Source organism: Chelonoidis abingdonii, chromosome 1 (genome assembly GCF_003597395.2).
Source record: "Chelonoidis abingdonii isolate Lonesome George chromosome 1, CheloAbing_2.0, whole genome shotgun sequence".
Classification (NCBI taxonomy): Eukaryota; Metazoa; Chordata; order Testudines; family Testudinidae; genus Chelonoidis; species Chelonoidis abingdonii.
The window spans coordinates 66,355,336-66,380,044 of record NC_133769.1 but is presented as its reverse complement, the minus strand read 5'-3'; the positions used below and the strand labels follow the sequence as shown (position 1 = coordinate 66,380,044).

Sequence of the window (24,709 nt, the reverse complement as noted above, 5' to 3'; positions counted from 1 at the left end):
AGCAGCGACTGCGTGGTGGAACCCCCGGGCTGCCGGCGGCGCACTGACCCAGGGGAACCCCTGGGCTGCTGGCTGCCGATGGTGGCCCGCTGACTCAGGGGAACCCCTCGGCTGCCGGCAGCCCACTGACTCAGGGGAACCCCTTGGCTGCCGACGGCGGCCCACTGACTCAGGGGAACCCCTTGGCTGCTGACGGTGGCCCACTGACTCAGGGGAACCCCTTGGCTGCCGGCGGCGGTGCGCTGATCCAGGGGAATCTCTGGGCTGCTGGTGGCAGCTCAGACTTCCTCTCCGTCCCAGGGCAGCGGCCACTCAAACTCTTAAAAAAAAATTGGAGGGCACCGCTTTTTGGCGCCTCCAAATCCTGGCACCCTAGGCAACCGCCTAGTCCATCTAAATGGTAGCACCGGCCCTGAGAGAGAGAGAGAGAGAGAGAAAAGGAATAATCAGATGAAATTAAATTGCAAGTGTTAATCTGTATACTCTTCCAAAGGACCAGTAGGAAAACTTAAATAGACCTACGATGTAAAAGAGATCTGTAATATAATTAAACAGATACCTGTAGGTAAGTCACCAGGCCCTGATGAAGTTTCATCTGAATAGTGTAAAGCTTTAGTAAAGGGTTGATGCCCAAGCCTGTCAATTTATTTAAGTTTCCTAGAATCTTTTCAGACTCCAGATTCTACATCAGAAGCCCATATTTTATTGATTTTGAAGCCCAACAGAGATAAAATTGATTGTGCCTCTTATAGACCTATTTTTCTATTAAACATTGATGTCAAAATATTAACCAAAGTGCTTGTTAATAGGCTTGATTCTCTGCTGCCACAACTGAGACCAGACAGAGTTTAACTGAGGCCACTTACTAAGAAATATAGTGTGTTCTGGGAGTGATCCATTTGGTCCAGTCTTTGATGCATGAAAGGCCTTTAATCAGGTAGAGTAGAATAGCTTTAAGAAGAGTGATGGATAGTGTATAGATGCTTTTCTGATGGCCAGTCCTTCCTGTTCTCTGTCCCAGGCACAGGCTGAGCTCCTACTCTCCAAACAGTTTAGCAGCAGGAATTGTCCCTCCCAACTCATTCCTGGTTTAGGAGCTAAGGCTCAGATCCTCAAAGGTATTTAGGCACGTAACTCCCATTGACTCCCACCTAACTCCCTAAATACCTTTGAGGATCTGGGACTAAATAGCTGCCTGTTTAAAGGAGCAGAATTTTTGACATCTCCCATCAGCAGAGAGTGCTAAGCGGAGCGGAGAAAGGGAGAAGGAATTAGGTAAGAGGAGACAAATCTCAGAAGAAAGAGGGAAAGAAATGGGGAAAGTGGAGAGGGAGGGCCCCATCATGGCAGGGGTATAGTAAGAAATGTAGCCAAAAGATTGTGAGAGAGAATCGCCTGAGGGTTTGTGGCAGGACATAAGGCACACACTGAAGTTTACATAGGGCAGCAAAATGCTTTTGAATGGTTCTGGCTATTTTTTGTAGTATATGTTTACAATATTTACAGTTAATCTTCAATTTATAGTATTTTGAAAATGATGATAGTGTTGAAGTGATGTCATGTTGACAGCAATATGGCCTTTCCATGGCATCTGGAACTTAAGATAAGTAAAATATCAGCATGTGCTATGTATTGAGTGAGCTATATAGAAAACTGTGTTTTGATGAACAGCAGAGTGTTGTAATCTACTGTACTATAATGACTGCAGTATAAGTACTTGAAAAACAAAGATTTCACTCGAGTTTAACACACATGTAGGTAAAGAAACTGATGTAAAAAGTAGCAAAATAAGCATAAGTGCTGCCGTGTTCTTATTAAACATTAAGGTAATTTTTGATTTGTGTGTATCTGTGACATGCATTTTTGTGTGGCCTTATTCTGAGCTTTTTAGTATCAGGTTATCAAATGGTCTGATAACACAAAAGTTCCTGATCTTTAATGATTATTAAAGTATTTGTCTCAAAAGTACAAATAAAGTACAAACTGCAGGGCTGTTTCTGTAAAATTACTTTGTGTAATAAACAGTTTTACATTAAAAATGAAGTGAGATATGCAGAAGACTCTGCCAGTCTGCATCATTGATACATAGACTGGGTTGTCTCACTGATTTTTAAACATTTTGAAAGGCTGAATCAAATGATCAGCTCTGACTATCTTCATGAAGAGCTGTGCTGCTCTGTTGTAAGGTTACCAGGAATGAGCTTTTGTAGTTCAATAAGGAGAACTAGTAACTATCATGATGGGAGGTCTGACTAATATGAACATGGTTTTAACGTATTTGTAGTTCGGGTAAGTGAGTTCCAAGACTAATATGGATCTGTAAACCATGTTTATATATGATGAGCATGTGCAGACACATAATTGTACTTAGTATATGCCCCTGTATAGTAAGCCCTAGTTAAGTCATGCTTGGTGTTACAATGCATGTGATATTTAACAGTGATTGGTAATCAGTTTGGCAGCATGCACTTTAGTTAACAGTGAGCTGCTAGTATGAAGGGTATTTTTAAATGAAGTCTGCAAGCAGATCTAAATTAGCTAAACATGGCTAAATAAATGCATCCTATAAAGTAATGTTCAGTTGTCTGCACTTAATTTGTTAATTTGTGTCTGTTGTGTGTCTTGTGAATTACTTCTACAAATCTGGTGCAAATTAGGTGTCACAGAATCAGTCTTCTGTAGATGTGTGTGTCAACAAACAATGAAATTATTATTAAAAACCAAAGTTTAATAATATTTTTAAAGTAAAATTTTTACAGCAGTTCAGCCAAAAAGGATTGTAGTAGATTTTGTTAAGGGGGAGGAGGAGAAAAGGGCACTACAGACGGGCTAACTTCTCTCCGGTGCCAAGAGAGGGGGGAAGAGCAGAGAGAAGTAGCAGAGCAGAGGGAGGCAGGTTAGAAGGAAGTAGAGTAGGTGAAGATTAGCTGGTACTTCAGCCAAACGGTGGGAGTTTAGCAAGATAATTTTTGTTGAAATCAGTTGAGGCCAAGATTTTCAAAGGAATGTACGGGAGTTATCTGCCCAAATCTCATTGAAATTCAAAGGCGTTGGGGCCTAATTCCCTTAGGTTGTTTTGAAAATCCCAGCCCAAAATCTCATGGCTACCCGGAAACTCAATAGGTACTACACATTCAACTCCTAGGATGTTGGCATCATTACGCAGTCTCCCACAAAATAAAATTATTCAAGAGTTGGAGAAAATGCCTCACAGTGAGAGACTTAAAGGGCTCCATTTCTTTAGTTTATCAACAAGAAGATTGAGAGGTGACTTGATTATGGTGCATAAGTATCTTCACAGAGAGATAATGCTGAGTACTAAAGGGCTCTTTAAACTAGCAGAGAAAGTCATAACAAGAACTAATGGCTTCAAGGTGAAGCCAGACACATTCATATTAGGAACTAGGAATACATTTTTAACAGTGAGGGTAGTTAGCTATAGGAACAGACTACCAAGAGGAGTGGTGGATTCTCCATCTCTTGATACCTTCAAATAAAACTGGAGCCTTTCTGGAAAATATGCTTTAACCAAACTCAAGTTATGTTTTAATCAAACCGGTTAAGAGGCGGTAACTGGGTGAAGTGTAAGCTCAACAGGAGATTTGTCATTAATAATGGATCCAAGTTTTGGCCCATAGTGGCATCACCAAATTTCACCTGTATTTCCTCTAAGCTATTACTTAAGACAAAACATTGTGGCATTTTTCCCAATACACCTCTATCCCGATATAACGCGACCCGATAGAACTCGAATTCGGATATAATGTGGTACAGCAGTGCTCTGGGGGGGTGGGGGGCTGCACACTCAGGCGGATCAAAGCAGGTTCGATGTAACGTGGTTTCACCTATAACACGGTAAGATTTTTTGGCTCCCAAGGACAGCGTTATATAGGGGTAGAGGTGTACCATTCTCTTGAGCACCGCATTATTTACTATACTTTGCACTGAGAAGAGCAAATGTTCACTAAAATTTAAATTATTCACTGCATTTAAACTGTGTTTAATCCACAGCATGACTTTTCCACTTACTGCAGGGATATCTATTTTTTTAAATAGTCTTTTAAAGAGGTCAATATAAAAGTAAAAACAGATTTTATAACAGTCCCTTAGCTATGTTGGAGCTGTCAGATGCAGAATAAGTTTTCTTAATAAACTGTGTTGTATTTTTATATTATATACACAACTTGCATTTGAGACTCTCTATGGTATATAGAAATAACACAATGAACAACAAAAATTGCCCACCTATTACTTACAGAAAATGTTTATAGCAACCAATTTAAAACAAACAAAATACAAGGCTCTTAGCTCAGTATTTTGCTCTGAAGTCTCAGACCACATTTAGGGGAAATGAGTGAATAATCACAGATAGCTGGATCCAATTTATAAAGGAGCAAGAGGAGCCAGTCATGAAGAAAGGAGATAATTGTGTCATCTGAAGATTATTTAAGATCAGTTGTGACAATCACATAACTTCATTCTTAGGCTCTGGGATACCAGGCCTTCCTGCTCATTAAAATACTCCAGATTTACTGCCTTTAATTACTTAGTAAGACTCTTTGTAGTTCAAAAATGTTGGCTCTCCAAGAAGAGTGTGCAAATCTCCAGCTATCCATCACATTTAGGACACTCAAGGAGTTCTGTCAAAGTGGTGTCTCTCTGTTCTTTAAAATATTCTCATCAATTACCTTATTTACTAAGTGTGCTATCCTGCCATCACTTCACATAACAAGCTTTTATTAAAGACAGTTATTGAAATATTATTTATTTAAATATCAATGGCCGTGTCCATAAGAACAGACTATATCTAGGATAAAATTTTCAAAAGGGAGTAAGTCCCATTTTAAAAAGTAACTTAGGAGCCTGAGTCTCTATACATCTTAGGGTACATCTACACTGCTGCTTAGAGCAAGCCTCCCAGCTCAGGGAGACAGACTTGCACCAGTGAGACTAGAGCTAGCCCACTAAAAATAGTAGTGTGGAGGTTGCAGGTTGGGCAGCAGTTCGGATTCTCGAGCTCACCTAACCCCTTGTTCTGAGCACAGGTGCCTAGAATGGCAATGTTTACATGGCTATTTTTAGTGCACTAGTTCAAGCCCTGCTAGTGCGAGTCTGTCTACCTGAGCTGGGACACTTGATCCCAGCTTCAGTGTAGACATAGCCTTAGGTATTTAGGCACTTATCTCCCATTTAAATCAATGGGAATTAGGCACCTAAATACTTCTGAGATCTGTGCCTACGTCACTTCTGAAAAATGAGAGTTAGTTAGGCACATAAATCAGTTAGGTACTGTTGAAAATGTTACCCCTAGTTTGCTTTACAAGACTAACTACTTTGGGGTACAAGTAGAAGTGGTTTTGTCTGAGTGTTAACAACATAGTCTGTACCTGCTAGTTTTCACAAATAACAGATATCAGAGAGATGTAATGTTTTAGACTCATAGACTTTAGAGCCATAGGGGACCATCTAGTCTGCCTTTCTGCAAATTGCAAGCTACAGAATCTCACCCACCCACTCCTGTAATAGACCCCTAACCTCTGGCTGAGTTACTGGAGTTCTCAAATCATGGTTTGAAAACTATCGTGGGGTTACAATATATTAAGATTTAAATATTTATACATATTTTTCTTTTTAGTCGTTCAAGTTGGATTTCCATGCCTTGGAAAACAAGATGGAGTAGCAGCATTTGAAGTTACTGTAATCATAATGAATTCAGAAGGCAATGTAATTCTCCAAACACCCCAGAATGCCATCTTCTTTAAAACATGTCAGCAAGGTAAGCCATAGTGACCTGATATCATTAGTCTGTTCTGGTTAAATTGCTCAAGTCTCATTCCCAATACAGACAGACAGCAATGTTGGGGTTACACAGATTGACGCACCATTCATAGGTTGTTGTTCTGGCTCTGCCACGAATTTGCTGGCAGCTTAGGCCAAGAGTTCTTAAACTTTTTTCATAGTTTGAAGTACATCTCACTAGAAAGATCATCTTGATGACACATCTCTTCCCATTCATAATCACACAGCATCTCTGTGTGACTATAGAAATGGCTCCCATGGGAAACAAATATTAGTAAAGTTTTAAGTTTCTTATTAATATGATTCAGCAGCTGGAAACATGGAGAATTAGCAGCATGTCACCAACCTGCTCTCCACAGACCACTGATATAGATAGGCTAATGTTTTCAAAAGTGGCTGCTAAGTTGGGGTCCCCCAATTTTTGGGTCTCCAACTTGGGCCTCATTTTCAGAAGTGCTGAGTACCTTCAACTCCATTTGAAGTCAGTGAGAGCTGCAGTTGCTCAGAACCTCTGGAAATCCCGAACTGGACACTCAAAAGTTGACATAGCTGAAGTCAGTGGCCGCTTTCGAAAATGTTGCCTGGCACCTCTCTTGTTTCTCAGTACAGCTGTCTATAAAACGAAAATAACACAACTCACCTACCTCACCGGGGTGCCATGAGGCTTAGTTAATATTTGTAAAGTACACAGAGATATTTGAATGGACATCACTGAGGTGCAAATTCTCCCACCCTTACTCATGCTGAGTAAGTACTGTACTATGTAGGTCATACATTTCATCTTACTAGGGTCATTTGCATAGTAAAATACTATTATGTGAATAAGGGAGGCAGAATTGAGCCATTTCTGAGTTCAAGGTTTATGCTTATCAGCCAATATACACACACCTGGGGTGTACTGACAAAAATTTAATCAAAAGTTATATTGGCTGACAACAGAGCACCCAGGAGTGTATTACCCTTAGAAATAGTTTATTTGGGGGTGCGGGGGGGCAGGGGCAATGTAAATATACTTATGTAACATTATCCCAAAGTTAATAGTTTTTTTGGAGAGTGTTTTTGACGCAAATTTTGAGGCTACAGAAAATATTTAAAAGATTAGCTTCCAAGATAATGCAGTTATCAGATAATGTCTGAAGTTGTATCAAATTAATACAACACAGTTTGTATACAGCGAGTGTGATTGTTATTAATTCCCTTCAGTCTTCTTTCCTCGTCTCCCATTTACTTCCCCACCCCTTTGTCTCCTAACTAATTGGCAATGGCAGGGCTTCAAAGAACAAGCAGCAGGAGCAAAAGCTGTTTATTCTTTGAAACCCCACTGTTGCTTAACAGCGGAGAGGAGCTGGCCTTCTCCTTTGAAGCCTCACTTCTGCCAATTAGCTGAGAGAAAATGGGGGCAGGGATGGACAAGAAATAGACAGAGAGGAAGATGGGAAGCTTAATGGGGTTTAAAAATGCAAATCTTATACACATGGCAGTGTGTGTGTTTGATGCAAATAAAGCAGTGTTCAAAACCATTTTAGAATTTTTAATTTTTATTTCTACTTAAAGCTATTAAGTTTAATAAAGTTTGGATGAAGTGTAGCTGTGACCTGGCTGATAGAGACTGTAATGCTCCAACCCATATGTATTTGGGGGAAATACGTCTTTCTGTGAGTTTGGAATTCTCTGTAGCCCATCCAGCTTTCATCCAAGCCATATTTTATGTGCTATCATTTACTGTTATCATCATCAATTTGCAGAGATGCAGTTTTAGCTTTAGGTTGGCCCAGTGGACTGAGGTTGAATGGTCATTTTGGTCCTTCACTCACTGAGCCTATGAGACAAGAGCACATTGCAGGGGCAAGTCTCCAAACTCCAGGGGCATGCAAGAGAGGAGATCTATCATGACAATGTCTTTCAGCCCACATATAGTTATCTGAGGGTGAGCCTCTCATTTTTGTGCTTAATTTAGGGACATGCACACAGCAGCATTTTGTGATAGCTATAGGGAGTGGTGGGGATGTTCTCACTGGCAGGTTGGTTCAGAAAAGTTTTTTTGGTTTGGTTGTGTTTCTAAAGTCCTCCATGGAAAGAAGAGAGGAAACAATGAAGCTTGTCATACAGCCATGGAGCTCATATTCCCTGTTGCCTGGCCCTCGATCATAGTTTCCAGTTATCCCTGGCCAGCCAGGAAGGTTCCCGTGCTAGAGGAAGTAGGGAAAGCCAAGGAGCAATTTTGTGGGAAAGAGGAGGCTTTGTAGTGGCTAAGAGGTGGCCACACAAAAAATAATATTTTTCCATTTTTCTATTTGAAATGGCATTTATTTATTTGAAATGCATGCATTTCCTGTAATCAATAGCAGCTCTGCGTTTGGGCACAAAGGAAAGTACATTTCCAGAATGTACAGCATTGGAACGAAATGTCTTTATGTTTCTTACTACTGTTTCAGAGAGCTTTACTTTTATAGCAATACATTTTGCTTCCTGTATCTACAGCTTATATATAGTGACTCTCAGTCTTCACCTTTTTGTCTTCTCCAGTTCCAGTTCACTCGCTTTTGTCCGGAGCTTCACTTCTGCACAACATACAGAGCCTTTTAAAGCAGAATTTGTTCTATTGTCTCTGTTCTCAGGTTTGCCCATGGTACCTTATTGACTTCAAAGGGATTGTAGAGATGTAACCCAGGACAGAAAATGATTAATAATCATGACAGCTTGCCATATTTGCCTGTAGTTCTGTTTAGCCGTCTCTTATGATTTCCATAGGGAAATTTGTTTAAGAGTTAATCCATATACTTTCAGATGATTACACATACCAGCTGACTAAAACTGTGGGTGGGGGAATTAGTGTGAATTACAATTTGTAATAGCTGTGGCCTGCAGAAGTGCCCCATGCAAGCTGGTGCATCTAAATTTACAAACATTCTGCAGTTTGCAGCAAAAGTAAAATATTACCTGTAAACTCTGCAAATATTTAAACTTTGGACTCCACTTAATTCCATTCAGGAATTGGATTGTGCCGATGGTTGGTGGTACATCTTTCCAGCATCAGCATGATGGATTGTACCACTTTCTGATAAAGATAAAAATAGAGAAGAATTGGGACCATTGCTGACAGACACTGTCAATTAAGGAAGCTGTATTATGATCATTACACACAAACAATTCACTTGATACTAACAATCTAGCCAATTACCATCAAGAAACTCATCTAATTTTGATTAAAAATATTGAGGAGGTTGTGGCAAGGCGATTCTCAGATTATCTGTCTACCTCAGAGCTCTTTGAACTTTGCCATTTTGGTTACAGAACAAGGTTTGGCAAAGAGTTTGGTAGATAATTCCCTCCTGGTGATGGATAAATAGCAGATGACCATGCTGATACTGTTAGAGCTATATGCTGATTTTGGTACCTCTGCTCATAAGGTGCTATTGGCTTGCTCCAGTGGAAGTAGACATGGCTGCCACTCAGTAGCTTTGTTTTTGTCTGAGAGATCTCAGCAGGTATTTTGGACGAATTGTTCTTTTGTGCTGAGGGTTCATTTTGGGGGTGGGGTTCCGTAGGTTTCCGGTTTCTCCCACCTCTTGTTCAGTGTGGATATGGGGCAGTTGATAGTGAAGAGGCATGGGCTGTGATGTTTTTCAGAATGCTGATGATGCCCAAATGTGTTTCTCTTCCACTGTTGTTAAATGCTGTGGCCACTGTTGGGTAGAGATTTGGGATGTGACTAACAGTTGAATGATGATACAGGATCAGTGGGCAGGAATGCTTCCTCCCCATCATCTTCGCCCAGTGTGAAGGTTGAGTCTTTTATTTTATACAGATCCAACACTAGAGTAAAGTAATGCACTCTGCCTCGGTCCACACCTTAAATCAAGCCAAAAAACTGAAGCCGAGCTTGCTAGATAAGCAGGCTCCTAACTAGGAACATGACACCAGTGCTCCAGGATCTGTATTGGCTAACTATTCATTTCCAGGCAGTTTAAGGTGGTGGTTTTTGCAGACAGGCCACATTATTCGTTAGTTTATTGACTAGCACAGAGTAGCAGAACACTATCACAGGTACTTTCAAGAGTGCAATTGATTATATGATGCAACCTGTATTTGTAGATTAACAAAGAGATTGATTTTTAGCTGAGCTTCCATCTCAGTCAGCATTTATGGCTCTGGTCAATAAATCTTATACTCACCTCAACAAAAGTTGCTATCCAGTTATTTTTGCTCTTCTGTCAATAGACTGTATCGATGCTGTTCAAAGTGGCGTGCTAACTGAAGTATGTAATATCCGATTAACAATGTTTTTGTTTTTCATGAAGCTGAATGTCCAGGAGGGTGCAGAAATGGAGGTGTTTGCAATGAAAGGCATGTCTGTGAATGTCCAGATGGATTTTACGGGCCTCATTGTGAGAAAGGTAACTTTAAAAATTCCCTCAATTGTTTTCTTTACTATAGTCCTCCTGAAAAAGAGCAGTCACAGCACTGAAATCTCTCTCTCTCTCAATAGTGTAAATGGCCTTTCCTGGAGGCTCTCTCATGTTGCTAGATATCTGTAAATATTAAATCCAAACACAAGAAAATTATCGTTATGACCCCAGAGCTAATGAAAACATCAATTGCTTAATGAAAATGCCAACTTCTAAAGAAAAATATCTGCTCTCTAAAGAATATATTAAACATGAAATTGACCAACAATTAAGAGACCCTTAGTCACAAACAATCCATCTGGCAAGAGATTAAATGGAATTCTTCTGCTAATGAAGACTAGCTGGAAAATCAAGTATAGTGTTCTTGTTGTTTTGCATTTGTTATTTGAAGATAGTATCTAATTTGGGTGTCTCAAGCAAACTGGCAATGGAGAGGGGAAACGTTTTGGGTAGATTCTCCCTTCTCTTTCCATAAGTGAAGGGGAGGCAATAACCGTGCATTTGGACGGTGAGAGGTATGGGATTATGGATTAGGTGACGAGTACACTAGCTCTTGTACATGCTTCCTCCTTCTTCCCAACCCTGGAGAAGGCCCTTGCATGGGTGCTCTGTAGAGTCAGGAGAGGGCAGAAGCCAGTCACAAGACATCTCTCACTCAGCCTTGCAGGCATTCCCTGGGCAAGTTAATACTGGCCAACCATGAAGTAAAACTCTGCTCCCTGACATTCCTCCTCAAGGGCTGGGTAGGGTAGCAACAATAGCTGGGGAGGAGGCTGTACAAGAGCACAGCACCTGAAAAAGCAATGCTGCTATGGGAGCTTTGAGGCAATGTGGAGGCACAGGACTGCTGTACCGATGGCCCTGGCCTTGACAGATGTCCCAAGGTCCATAGGTACAAAGGACTGAACCCTGACCAATTCCATACCCACACAACTGAAATATTTCAATGAGTCCAAATTCGCTACTTTCAGTTCTCAGTTTGGGAATAATCTGTGTAAAGGACAATTTTTGCTGTCAGTGTTCAGATTAAGTAGGACGAACACTAAAGTCAATCTTCAGTTTCTTACAGTGTTACTTCAACCACCATACTCTATATGCATAGATATGAAACATCTTTCTGCATTAGCTATTTTATATTGCAAAGCTGACTTGTTATACTAAGCAGAAGGAGGAAATGTGTTGTCTGAAAACTACTATTTCTGCTTATTATTGATTTTTTTGAATGATTGTTATATAAAATGCTGTATCAAATTTTGGCATGTTCATCTCTCCCTCATGCCAGCATTTTGTTCTCTTTCACTCTCATCAAATTAGCTCTGTGTGCATCCCGCTGCATGAATGGTGGGCTCTGTGTCACACCTGGTTTGTGCATCTGCCCTCCTGGATTCTATGGTGTCAACTGTGATAAAGGTAACAGTATAGAATAAAAAGCAGTTGAATTGTAAGCCACTAGCCACTTTTATGTTCCCTGTCCCACCTTCTTGCATGCTGATTTCCTCACAGTGGTGGGAGTGGATCATAATTAGGGCCCTACCAAATTCATGGTCCATTTTTGTCAATTTCACAGCCATAGGATTTTAAAAATCATAAATGTCAGGATTTCAGCTATTTAAATCTGAAATGTCTCAGTATTGTAATTGTAGGGATCCTGACCCAAAAAGGAGTTGGGGGGCCACAAGGTTATTGTCAGGGGGTTGTAGTACTGCTGCCCTTACTTCTTAACTTCTGCTGGCAGTGGCGTTGCCTTCAGAGCTCTGCAGCTGTAGAGCGGTGACTGCTGGCCGGGAGCCTAGCTCTGAAGGCAGAGCTGTTGCCAGCAGTAGCGCAGAAATAAGGATGGCATGGTATGGTATCGCCACCCTTACTTCTGCGCTGCTGCCTGCAGAGCTGGGCCCTCGGTCAGCAGCCACCACTCTCCAGCCACCCAGGAGGCAGCAGTGCAGAAGTAAGGATGGCATGGTATGGTATTGCTATCTTTACTTCTGCGCTGCTGCTGGCAGGGCACTGTCTTCAGAGCTGGGTGCTCAGCCATCAGCTGCCGCTCTCCAGCTGCCCAGCTCTGAAGGCAGCACAGAAGTAAGGACAGCAATACTACAACCCCCCTAAAATAACCTTGTGACCCTCGCCTACACACAACTCCCTTTTGGGTCAGGATCCCCAATTTGAGAAACACTGGTCTCCCCCATAAAATCTGTATAGTATAGAGTAAAAGCATGGGCGGTGTGTGGAGGCACCCTTTGTGGAGGCTTGCCCGAGCTCCACCCCTTCCACCTGCCAACACCACCACCCCCCGCGCCCTGCGGCTGGAGCCCCAAGATACACACACATACCCCCACGGCCAGAGCCATGGGCCAGCCAAAGCCCTGAGCCCCCCTTCCGAGGGGAGTCCTGGGCCAGCTGCAGCCATGCTGCACCTCCCCTCTCAGATTCCAAGCCGCCTACTCATCTTGCTGGGTTCATCAGTAATCTCCCTGGAGTCCAGGGAGATTACTGATAAACCTGGGAAGCTGAATAGCACATACCACCTCCTCAGCCACTCAGAACCTGCCTGGGGCATAATAAATAAAAAACTTCCCCCCAAACCCCACACCTGGGGGTCCGGCAGCCACAGCAGTGCCAGGGGAGGCACTAACCGTAACCCTCCCCTGGCCTATTATACCCACTGCCCATGGGTAAAAGAACACAAAAGACCAATTTTCATGGGGAGAGACCAGATTTCACAGTCTGTGATGTGTTTTTCATGGCTGTGAATTTGGTAGGGCTCTAGTCATAAGATATTCTTGGCTGTATGGTACAGTGCTGCAGAGATCATGACAAGAGGACTATGTGTGATAGTGTCCCCTCAGACATTTGTTTATGTTGTCTGACCTTATATGTACACCTATGATACTTTCTGTGTCTATCTACATCCTCCACATCACAATATTTAACAGAATTTCATGACTACAGCACTTTATATCCAGCCTAGTACATCCCTGCTACTTCATTCCTGGGCCTCTTCACATGATGGCACTAATGTTAAGATATGAACAAACATGGCCAAAACTCAGAGGTGACTTTCATTGTAGTGAAAATTACACATGTATAAGCCAGCAGATGATAGATGCAACTTACATTCACTTTTGAACACTCATACACGAAATGAATAATATATAATGTACACAACCATTACCTCCTTAGCTGGCTCACTGAGGGACTATAAGAGTGGCCAGCAAATTTATTTCCATTTGTGGCTTGGTGAAGGTGGGAATAAAGATTTGGACCTTGGTTTCCTTAGATGAAAGGTTGGTGCATTAACTTATTTTTTAATCTGTCTGGATGCAACAAGTAACTTACTCCATTTAATATTTTTTGATATAATGACCTTAGTGTATCAATAAAAAACAGTAAAGGAAGTATGACATTCACTGTCCCAGAAATGCTGGATATTTAAAAAATACAAAGTTTCCTACTGAAATATATCTGAATAGTCCATCACACAGAAGGTGTAAGAACACAAAACTATACAAAACATTCGGTTAGTAAATTCAATAGGTCTTCAGCGAACTTTGTAACAAAGTCATGTTTTAATGGAAGTATTTTAGACCCACATTCTGCAGATAGATATGCAATTATAGTCCCTTGTGCCTACAGAATCCGTTTGGTTTAGTATGTATTTAGTCCTCAGTAAAGGAGTTTGGCCCAGATCCCCAAAGGCTCTTAGACGTCCTAGATTTAGGTACCACTGTGATCCATAAACTGCTGCTCAACTGCCTCCTAGCCCTATAGACACCCAGACTCACCAGACATCTAAACATTTGCTGTAATAGTTCCCTAGGAGTCTAGGTTTCTGCAACTTAGTGCACACACTGCTGCCTTGGGCAGGCATCCAAATGCCTCTCTCATGCCAACCACTACCTAAGCATTCCCCACCTATCTCACCTGCAGGGCCCTGTCAGGCAGGCATGATCTGAGCACACCTACCTCTGCACACAATACAGATGACCTCAGTTCTAATCCTTAGCCTAGTGTTTAGGATACTCACTTGGGATGTGAGACACTCTGGTTTATTTCCCCCTCTGCCTGATGAGAAGGGATTTGAACAGGGGTCTCCAACCTCTGAGGTGAGTGCCAAAGTGGTTAGAGTAGAAATAATTTTACATTAGACATATAATTTAATCTTTTGTTTTATGTCCTTCAGCTAACTGCACAACAACCTGTTTCAATGGAGGAACCTGCTTCTATCTAGGAAAATGCATTTGTCCTTCAGGACTCGAGGGAAACCACTGTGAAATTAGTGAGTCTCAGCTTTACATTGTTTCACTTAAACCAAGGTTATTCCAGTTACGGTAGCTAGAAGATCAAGTGACACATTTCTGAGCTGCCTGACAGCTGGGGTTCTCAAACAGCAGGTTGAGACCCTCTGAGAATGAGCCAGGCCTGTGTTTGCGATCTTCACAGCCGATGAGTATCAATTCATTGTTTGATCATCTCATTTTCTGTTTATTTTTTTAAACAAATCCATGCATTTAGTAGCAACCCTAGGTACATGAGCACTCAGTCAACACCATATGTGTGTGCCAGGTCTGCAGCAATTTACACTCCTGCCTGTGAGATTAGAACTGAGCCTCTAGATTCTAAAAGTAGAGTATGGAGCTTGAAATATTAATTGGTATTGGGGGAAAGGGACCTAGGACCGTAAGGGTTGACAGCTTCAGTTGGAAGTATTAAGTTACATTCACATGGCAGCTTGAAAACTTCTTGTCACAAACGTCAATGACTTGCTATTTCAGATGTTTAGCATCAAAGCCATTCAAAATATTTCAGTCTATAGTCAATCTAACTGTTCTGCGTAAAGGTGCAGGTGGAAAGCAGCTAGCCTGCCCTGGGACAAAACTGGGACGCCAGCGGTCAAACATTAGCTTAGCCTAAGATAAGAGTTTTCTCACAGCTCTGTTAAATTAGATTAATTTAGTAGCTGGGATGGAGTGCCAGTGTTTTGGTTTTGAAAACATACACACGGCTTATACCTTTTGCATTGTATCCCTCTAACAACATTCAGTGCTGCATCTTTCTTGCCTTACTCATGCGGGTAATTTCAGTGACTTCATTGGAACTATGAACATGAGTTAGGGAAACAGAGTTTGGCCTTATATTTGTAATATTTTTTTCTTTGAATGCTTAACATCAGTATAGACAGACAAGCAGATTAGTACATCTCCCACAGACATGAAACTTAACTCACCATCTCAATATACAGATGGAAGTAAGGGCCAGCAAACAGTGCTGTAACAGAAGATGGTAATAAGTCAATTACTATACAATAAAAAAGAATCAGAATGTGTGAAGACTTAAATTTGGCACAGTATTCACATGTAGATAGAAGAATGTTTTGTAGGTTACCCCTGCCTATCTTTATATGCTGCAGTTTGTTTTCTAGCAGTTTTTTATCTTATCAAAGTCAGTGGGAAGCATCAAGGTTTTATTATAGTTACGCAAATGAACAAGTGGTGTTTCAACATTGTTATGGTATAAGTGTCTTTCCTCTGATTCTAGTTCTATGGGCCAAACTCAGAGCTGTGTAAGCAGGTACCCCTCCATTGATTTCCACTGCATCATTTGCATCTGCTTACATCAAGTCTTAATGTGAAAGCTTGGCACTCTCTCCTTCCTTCCTTCCTTTGAGAAAAGATTGACATTGATGGAATTTACTACATGAATTTGATCAGGGTTTGACCCAAAGTGTGAGCAGTTCGTACTTTTTGTCAGTGGCTTCTGTATTTTTTTTAATTCATATACTGACCCATATTATAGAACATTTAAATAAGGCTATTCCATTTAAACCGACACTAACATGGGTATAAAAACTAAACTCCTCTGTATTCTAAAACCTCTTGCTTGTAGGCTGGAAATCAAATCTCATGTAATCTGCCATTGCTGTGGCAACATCTTAAAAAATACGTCTTTTTAAAAGCCCAGTATTCAGTTATATAGCCAGCCAAATCCGGATCTACCTGAAACACGAATCACAAGTAGGACACTCCTCAGTCTTCATTCCTTTTTTTGTTTTAAAAGTGTATCTTGCTTGCTCCTTTAAGGTTGTGACAAAACTAGCACTTCTCTTAATCTCCTTCTGGTGCACTATCGCTAGTCCATCTGGACCACTGGTAGCAGCAGCAGCCACTCTAGTGTAGCTCTGGAATTTTTAACCATAGTGTCATTTAACCTTACCCAGGGCAGGTGTGGGTGAGATGGGCCCTACTCCTCCAGAGACTTAGGTACACATGCAGGTTTACTCACATGAGTAGTCCTGTTAATTTAGATGGACATCTAGATAGTAAATCAATTCCTATATGAAGAAAAAAGGATCAAAACATGTTAAGAACTAACTTGAAAATTAATTGACTTCAGTAGGAGCAAGAAGAGTTATGCACATGCCTAAGTTTTTCTGGGATCAGGGCCATGGTCGTTGAAATGCTGCTGGCTGCTGGCAGCCTGGCTGCACTGCACCAGTACTAGTGCAACAGTGGGAGACTAAAAACAAAATGCTAGACCAGGCTTATAACATCAGAGGAGAAACAAATCTTATTCCATTTCCTTAGATCCAGAGCCAGCTACATTCAGTCATGGAGGTTTCAGAATAAACAATGGAAGAAAACCTTTGCATTAGGCAGAAAGCCATCTTCAGAGAATTGCAAAGAGGGTTCCCCTTTATATTCTTTAAACATTTTGCGAGATCCTTTAATAGCTGAGTCCCTCTCTAAAACTCCTGGGAAATGTGCTAACCGTAAATTTGCAATACTAACAAGCATTCTCCAAGTCCTTCAGGTTTCTTCTTACTGTAGTTATACATTGTCTCTAATTACTGTTTCAGTCTGAGACTGGCGAGTAGTAATTTTCTTTTTTATTTCTTCTCCTCCTTTCACCACTGAGCTGTTCCTTTTTCCATTTCCCAGTCTTAGTTTCTTTTCCACTAACAGATATGTTCAAAGCACAGCACATAGCATTTAGCTTTTGTTCCATTCCAAGAAGACATTTTAGCTCACAGTTAGTGTGGGTATGTCTACACTGCAAAAAAGGATGTGTTAACTTGGGTTAGCTAACCCGTGCTGGCTAACTTGGGTTAAGATAGCAATGAAAACATGGCAACTCAGCTTTTAACTTAGATTAATAACTCAAGTGCAACCCAGGCTACGCAATGGGTTAGCAGCTTGAGTTAAAGCCTAAGTTAAAAGTCAGGGTGCCATGTCTTCATGGCTATTTTAACTCAAGTTTCAGGCTGTCTGCAGACTCAGGTAGACATCACTGCCTTGGACTCATTTTCAAGGTTTTTTTCACAACCACTGAAGCTAGAAACATGTTTTAAAATGAAAGCTTGATTTCTGGAGCAGTAAATTGCAGCATGGAATGGATCCTGCAGCAAATTCTACAGCATCTACAGAGTACACACAGTTCTGACTGTAAGGTGACAGGCCAAGCCAACCTGTTTATTTCATGCAAATACTTGCGACATTTGTTCAGTTCTTGAGCATCCTGTTAAGGAAAGCCCTAATATCCCTCCCCTGTTTCTTCCATTTGTGTCCAGCTGCCTGGACCCTGAGCTCATTTTCCTTGCAGTTAGCTACAAAATGTTGACACAGTGACACTATGCTGCAGCAGCCCTAGGAGGGTACGGAGAAGTGGGCAGTACTCATAGAGGGCACACTGAATTCCCTCTTCAAAATTCCAGTGCTATGAGTGTAGCCAAAGTCTGTGTGGACACTCAGAGGCCATGCCCAGTTGTAGCCCAATTTTCAAGCTGCTTAAGCATGCATATAAATCTTTGGAAAACTAGACTTCCTGTGCCTATAGGAGAGTGCCCCCCTACTGCATACACACAAGACTTTTTAACAATATGACCCAATGAATATTTCAAACATAAAGTGTGTTTTTAAAACAGTTATCTTCCTCCCTCTCCCTGTAATTATTTTTGTATAAGTGGAGTACTAAGACCATTGTTTTCATGTTTTCTATTTCTAGGCAAATGCCAACAGCCATGTAGAAATGGAGGTAAATGTACTGGTAAAAATAAATGTAAGTGCTCCAAAGGTTACCAAGGAGATCTTTGTTCAAAGCGTAAGTACTAACTCTACTCAATCAATCCTTGTTATAAGATTATTGTGATAGCAATACAGTATCTTATTACTCAACATCAGCACTAACTGTGTGTTGCCAGGGTAGCTCAGGTTAATTTACTTCATGGACATGCTTCATTTATTGAAGTTAAGGGGGTGATTGTAAAACTCAGAACTTGTAAAAAAACAACAACCAAACCTTTCAATAGTCTGAGTTTCTTTAAAGCAGTAACACATCAGTATAATAAGCAAGTGTTTCTGGATAATAACATTTCAATACTCTGGTATTTCAAAATACCACTGGAATCTACCTTTTTATGAATGTACATATTGTGGGCCTGATTCTCCTCTCCCTTACTGACTTCATTGACTTCAGTAGAGTTAGTCCTAATTTGCACCAATGTAAGAGAGTTAAATAAGGCCTAATTTCAGTAGTGGGGCAAGTTATTTTCAGAATTCTGCACACAGTCAATTTAAAATTATAGATTTACTGCTAGCACCCTTGGCCATGCCAAAACTACCATTCTAAAGAATAGCAGGAAAAGCAACTATGTAACTTTATCTCTGAGTGAAATGTAAGGAAGTTGAATTCATGTTCTCACTTGATTACAGCTGTCTGTGAACCTGGTTGTGGATCATATGGAACCTGTGTGGAACCTAACAAATGTCAATGCAAAGAAGGCTGGCATGGAAGACATTGCAACAAAAGTAAGTGAGAACAAAGCTCCGAGAATCCATACTGGAGCTTTTCAGAGATCTTCTTCCATCTATAAATGGCTTGCTCAAAGCTACTACATAATCACTAGAAACAAAATACTCTCCTTAGTTAATAATCCTTTCATTTTTTTAAAATGTACGCATACAAATAATTATCCCAAACATTTTCAATACTTACTTTTTGTCAACTGTATATTAATTACAAAAAAGGAATAAAACAATTCAAAACTACTCTACAGTGATTAACCTCACTTTTTTGCCTATTTGGAATTCTAAAATTTGGTACAGAGAACATTTCTACATGACCTAATTTATGTTCTGCCCATGCGGTGAGACTGATCCAAACCCCACTGAGGTCAATGAGAATCTTGGAAAGTGCACCCTACTGTATCTGCTGCGCACACACTATTCTAACAGCATGATTCCCATTGACTTCAGTGGGGCTTTCAGAACACTGGATAGACATTTCTGTAAATACAAATATATTACATAGGGGTTTAGAGCTGATTGGATTTTTTCAAAATTTCAGAGAAATAGATAAAGTTGTTGCAAAATCTTCCCTCCAATTTTCAACCAACTTTAAAGCAGGTTAAAATTTAGGTGTGTGTAGGGATGTTAATTGACTTTTATTTAAAACAGACTTAAAGGTTCCAAAATTTGTTGATCTCAATGTTACCTTTGTTGATCTATTTGACACCTAGTACAATGTGTAGGCAACTGACGACTTCAGTGGAGTTAAACCAGGAATGAATTTACATTAAGATCTCCATATTTAATATAATCTCTGCTCCCAATAACAATAAGTTATAAAATGACTTGAAATAGATCCAGGTGACAAATTCCAGTTCAGCCTTACGTGTCATAAAATACAGTACTATAACAACAACAAATTGAAGTATTCATAAGATATATGTTTGCTGTCAACATTATTAGTCTGCTATCAGTAGTTAATTTGAAAAGTGGCAGTGAAAAAATTAGCATATTTGTTACCGGTATAAGCTAATCCAGTTTGTTAGATAGTAAAAATGAAAATTTCAGAACAATTTATTTTTAATGCCATATGCTTAATAAATCCACCAGACATGAACCTACATGATAGTATAAACTGAACTAAAATAATTTTAAATGATGTTGATGTCCATGATCCATTGGATAGAGAAAGGTGTGGATGTTAAAATGTATCAGAGAATAACTACGAGTGTTTTTATGAAGCCAAAACATACTCTGACAGGAATGAGTTATGGTTTAAAATTAAGCCTTTGGGAATCAGTTTAGAAGATGTTGGATAGTATATTTGTTTGCCTAACTATGCCATTCACTGACAAAAGAATAAATTCTTTAACACGTACAACAGACACAGTATAGCTAAAAATCAAGTATCTGGAAATTAATATCAATTTTAATGCCATCTTTTTGTAACACATCTGTAAAGTTAACCTACCAGCTAGCAAATGAGCATTTTTCATTGTGAATACACGTACATTTTACTGCCCCCAGAGAAGAACAAAATGTGTAGCATGCATGTCATTGTACAAGGATTCTGTCTTCGCACATTAGTGTCTGCCCCAAGGGCTTTGAAGCCCTCGTTAATAAATACGTTGGTTTAAAGACTGGCTATAGTCTTGCAGTTCTTAGTCAGGCAAAACACCTTTTGCAATCGTCAGGTTGGGGCCACCCTGAGTAGAATTCACCTCTGTGTTAAGAGCCTAAGTAGAATTTACTGAAGCTATGCATAGGGCCCTTTGTGCCTGAGTTCATTTTACTCTGCAAATAAAACCAAGTATCTCTCAGTCAGACTCATGATTAATTTCAAAGAAAGAAAAACTGTAGCTACTTTAGGGGTGACTTCATTGGCTATGAAAGTCAATGGCTATAAAACAAGATTAAAATAATCCCCACAATTTAAAACAGTTGTCCCTAAACTGTGGGCCAAACCCCCAAGGGGTGCTGAGGCAGGGCCTAGGCCAGCCTCCGCAGAGGGCAGGGAGGGAGCACCACCCAGCCCTGCTCTGCCCCCAGCCACCACCCCCAGCCCAGCTCAGTCCTCATTCCCTCTCTGCCCCCAGGCCAGCTCTACCTCCTCCCCAGTTCAGCCCCAAGCTATGGCTTCAGCCCAAGCTCCTCTGCTGAGCCAACTGTGCTGTAACAGAGGAGGGGGTATGAACAGATTCCATTACTGGGGGTGGGTCACACCAGGAAAAGTTTTGGCACCACTGATTTAAAAGTTCCGTGTGCAGTTGGAATGAATGGCTTCTCAGTACAACAGTATTCTTAAAGAGAAGTGGTAAAAAAATAAAGCAAACCTGAAATTCAGTTTTTAAGTCATGTCCTCTTGAGATTTTGTAATTAGATTTGTAAATGGAACGATAAATAAACAGGTACAACACTGATACTTGTTATCCCATTTTCAGTTTCAGTGACAAAATATCTCAGATCCTTAATTTATTTTTCTGGGTGTTTGTTGCTGCCATTCTCATTTTCTTTGTATTTGGCTTTAAAACGAAGTAAAATGCATATAATTAACACACATTCTCCACTGGGATTTTTATGCCCAGCAAACCAATAATACCATTTTAAAGCTCATCTCTAAGGGCTACCTTTGACTCTCTGTCCATCAAACATTGTTGTGAATCCAGTTGAGTATTATAGCCCTAAGTATACTTGTAGTGCAGTGATTCTGTGATAAGGCAGCCTTACGGTAAAAGCCAGAGAGACGGCCTCCTGTCATGATTAACTTTTTGTCTTATGGCACACATTTTTTTCCTGTGGGCACCTGTGTGATGTGTATTAAAATTCCCTACGTTCCCATGGGAAAAACTGTTTCAATGTGAAATGTTAACAATGAACCAGGAGTCTGCTTTTGTAGTTTCTTTCTCAATTTTTCAGGGTATGGAGCCAGCATTATGAGTGCCCTGAGGCCAACAGACCCCAAGCACAGACAGCACACGCCTTCACCTAAAAAGGCTGAAGAGAAGCATGTTCCACCCGAATCCAATTATATCTGGTGAACTCAAACATCTGAAACGTTTTATGTTACACAAAGTTCATAGCCTTCATTAACCTTTCATGTGTTGAATGTTAAAATGCTGTTCATTACAGTTAAGATTACTGGCCTGAATTTTATTAGCTTCATTATAAACCACTGAGCTGATATTTACTATTCCTTTTAAGTTTTATAACTCCTTCTTTAGCACGATTATATAGGCTTCTTGTTTCAGTGCTTTGGACAGTGTTTTGTACTATATTTCAGTAATGTTTAAGCTTCCTTTTTGATTATGTATGTAGCTGCAAATGTTTTCAAAAAATGAAACAATATCCAAGTGAAGCATTTTGTAGAAGCTGCCCTGGGTTGAGCTGATGACTAGAGAGTTTGCCTAAGCAACAGTCAGGGTTGTTTTTGCATTGCTACTATCATGTAGTTAGAACAATTACAAAAAAAGTTTCCTAATTTTTAAAAAAAACTCAATACAACAATATTTTTGGCCATAACAAATTTGCAGAGTGCTCTGTATTAAATATATACTATGGCATTTGAACAATATAATATATTGTAAACAAAGTAGAACTATAATGTATGAACTTTTTGCATTGGCTTGAAGCAATATAATATATTGTAAACAAAACAGCTCTTATGTAATAAACTTTTTATACTGATTGTTATGTATAAAATAAAGATGCTGCTTTAGTTTTTTGAGGGCTGAAGTGTGTGGCCTGTTATAATTTCACTAGTGACATGTTGAAGGGATGTGAGCGCTAGGGCAGTTAGATCCCACTTCTAAAAAATAGGGAAATCACCCCAACTCTCCTATTTTCTCTGATTTCCCCCTCCGCAGATATTGGTACATCATCCCTGACAGATAGTATTTAACCCTGGGGCTTATAAAGATACTTCAAAAGAGCACATTTTTGCCTTTGGAAAGGAGGAGATGGCAACAAATGGCAGATTCCACAATAAATTTCACAGGATCTCTCAAGAAAATGTTCATGTTATCCCGCTGCACTGCAAACTATGCATGCTGAACCCTGGTCCGTGCTATTACTACACTCCATGGATTTTCAGGAACTAAGTATAAACACTGCTTACTGAAGTGGGTTTAAGATCACTATGTTTGACATGTGTTTCTCTCCTTGTTTATGGTTACGGGATAGTGGTTTTGTTTTAAATTGGAAACAAATGAACAGATACCTATTCTCTCCCTTCCTCTCTCCATCACATGCATGCGTGGTACACAGAGCTTAACTGAATAGGCCGAGATCATGCCCCAAAGATCTATGCATTAATAAAAACAGTCGAGCCTGAATCTCATTAACATTAAGGCCCCTTTGCATCATTCTGGCAGTGTAAATGGCAATCTGGCCCAGTAGAATAGAAATACAAATACAGATTTAGCTTGTTGGTATCATAATTAGTGCTCTACTCTGCAAGCACAGGGTCTGGATATAAACACTTTCATTTGCGCTTCAGTTTCCTTTAGGAAGGGCGACTATGAGTAAATGGTTCGTCCCTGAGGACACCTCATTGTTGAGAGACCATGCCTACATAGTCTGTTGTGCTCAAAAAGTGAGCAAGACATGGGTGCCTCATTATGTGCCTCTTGCTCATCAGAGAGTTTGCAATGTGAGATAGTTACAAAATGATGCCATTTGGGGCTGTTTATGTACAGAATCATATGAAACATAGGCACAATCCCACTCTGTACTGCCTTTGTTCTGCACACCTGAACATCTGAAAAAGATGCCAGTATATTAGAGGCTAAAATTAATGGACAGGAGGGATTGATTCATGATGGAAGAACTATAGTGTAACCTTTCTGCCCCTCTGAGTTGGCAGCAACAAGGGCTGGGTTCAGTATCCAGGGGTTTCGTTTCAATAACACAATGCCAAACCAGCTCGAGCCCCCACCCAGTGACCTGGGAAAATCTTACACACACCCCTAGGTGCCTCGAAGAGGCAACACTTCCCCTCTCACAAGCACAGAGTCTTGGTGTAGTAGAAAAGGTTTAATTATATGAGATAAACAACAAGCATTAAATTGGGAAAACACCTTAACTAGAGTTCATAGACCAAACCATGAGCAAAGACCCACCCCAGGAAATTGGGCCGTGTCCTTTTCCCTGGGCTCTTGAGTCCAGCAACCCCAAAATCACCCACAGTCCCAAAAGTCCCACAATCCAAAAGTCTCTGTCCTGGGTCAGTGCAGCCCCAAAGTTTGAGAGTCTATCTGCAGACGTCCCTCCCCCCAGCCTGGGTAGAAGGGGGTCCCTTACGTGGGCCGGGGCCAACTGCCCTGCCTCTCTGTGGGGTTCTGCTCTGCCTTCTTCACGAACTGTGCTGCTTTACCAGTCACTCCGCTCTGCTCCTCCAGCTGTCCTCACAAACTGCTCCGCTCCGCTCCACCAGCTGCTCTGCGCCACCAGCTGTCCTGTGAGCTGCTCCAGCTGTCCCCGCAAACTGCTCGGCTTCACTCGCTCCGTGGGCCGCTCCAGCCGTCCCCACAAACTGCTCCACGCCACTCTGCCAGCTGCTCTGTTCTGCAGTATAGCTTCAGGCTCCCCCACCAGTTAGCACAGTACTCAGTGCTCTCAGCTCAGTAATTCCAGCTCTTTAGTGATTTCAATTCTTAGTGATCTCAGCTCATAATAGGGGAACCCCCAGTGCTAGTGCTCCATTAGTTCAGCTCAGTAACCTGT

General features: G+C 40.8%; 1 protein-coding gene across 1 annotated transcript in view; it reads left to right on the top strand.

Annotated features, from left to right (window-relative positions):
- Positions 1–22,703, top strand: part of WIF1 (Wnt inhibitory factor 1) — a 60,606-nt gene extending 37,903 nt beyond the window's left edge. Inside the window, exons 4-10 of the mRNA XM_032775251.2 lie at positions 5,636–5,776; positions 10,101–10,196; positions 11,523–11,618; positions 14,389–14,484; positions 18,207–18,302; positions 18,914–19,009; positions 21,905–22,703. Coding sequence (XP_032631142.1) covers positions 5,636–5,776; positions 10,101–10,196; positions 11,523–11,618; positions 14,389–14,484; positions 18,207–18,302; positions 18,914–19,009; positions 21,905–22,026 — 743 coding nt within the window. The 3' untranslated portion in view covers positions 22,027–22,703. The remainder of the gene's footprint in view (positions 1–5,635; positions 5,777–10,100; positions 10,197–11,522; positions 11,619–14,388; positions 14,485–18,206; positions 18,303–18,913; positions 19,010–21,904) is intronic.
- Positions 22,704–24,709: the final 2,006 nt, after the last annotated feature.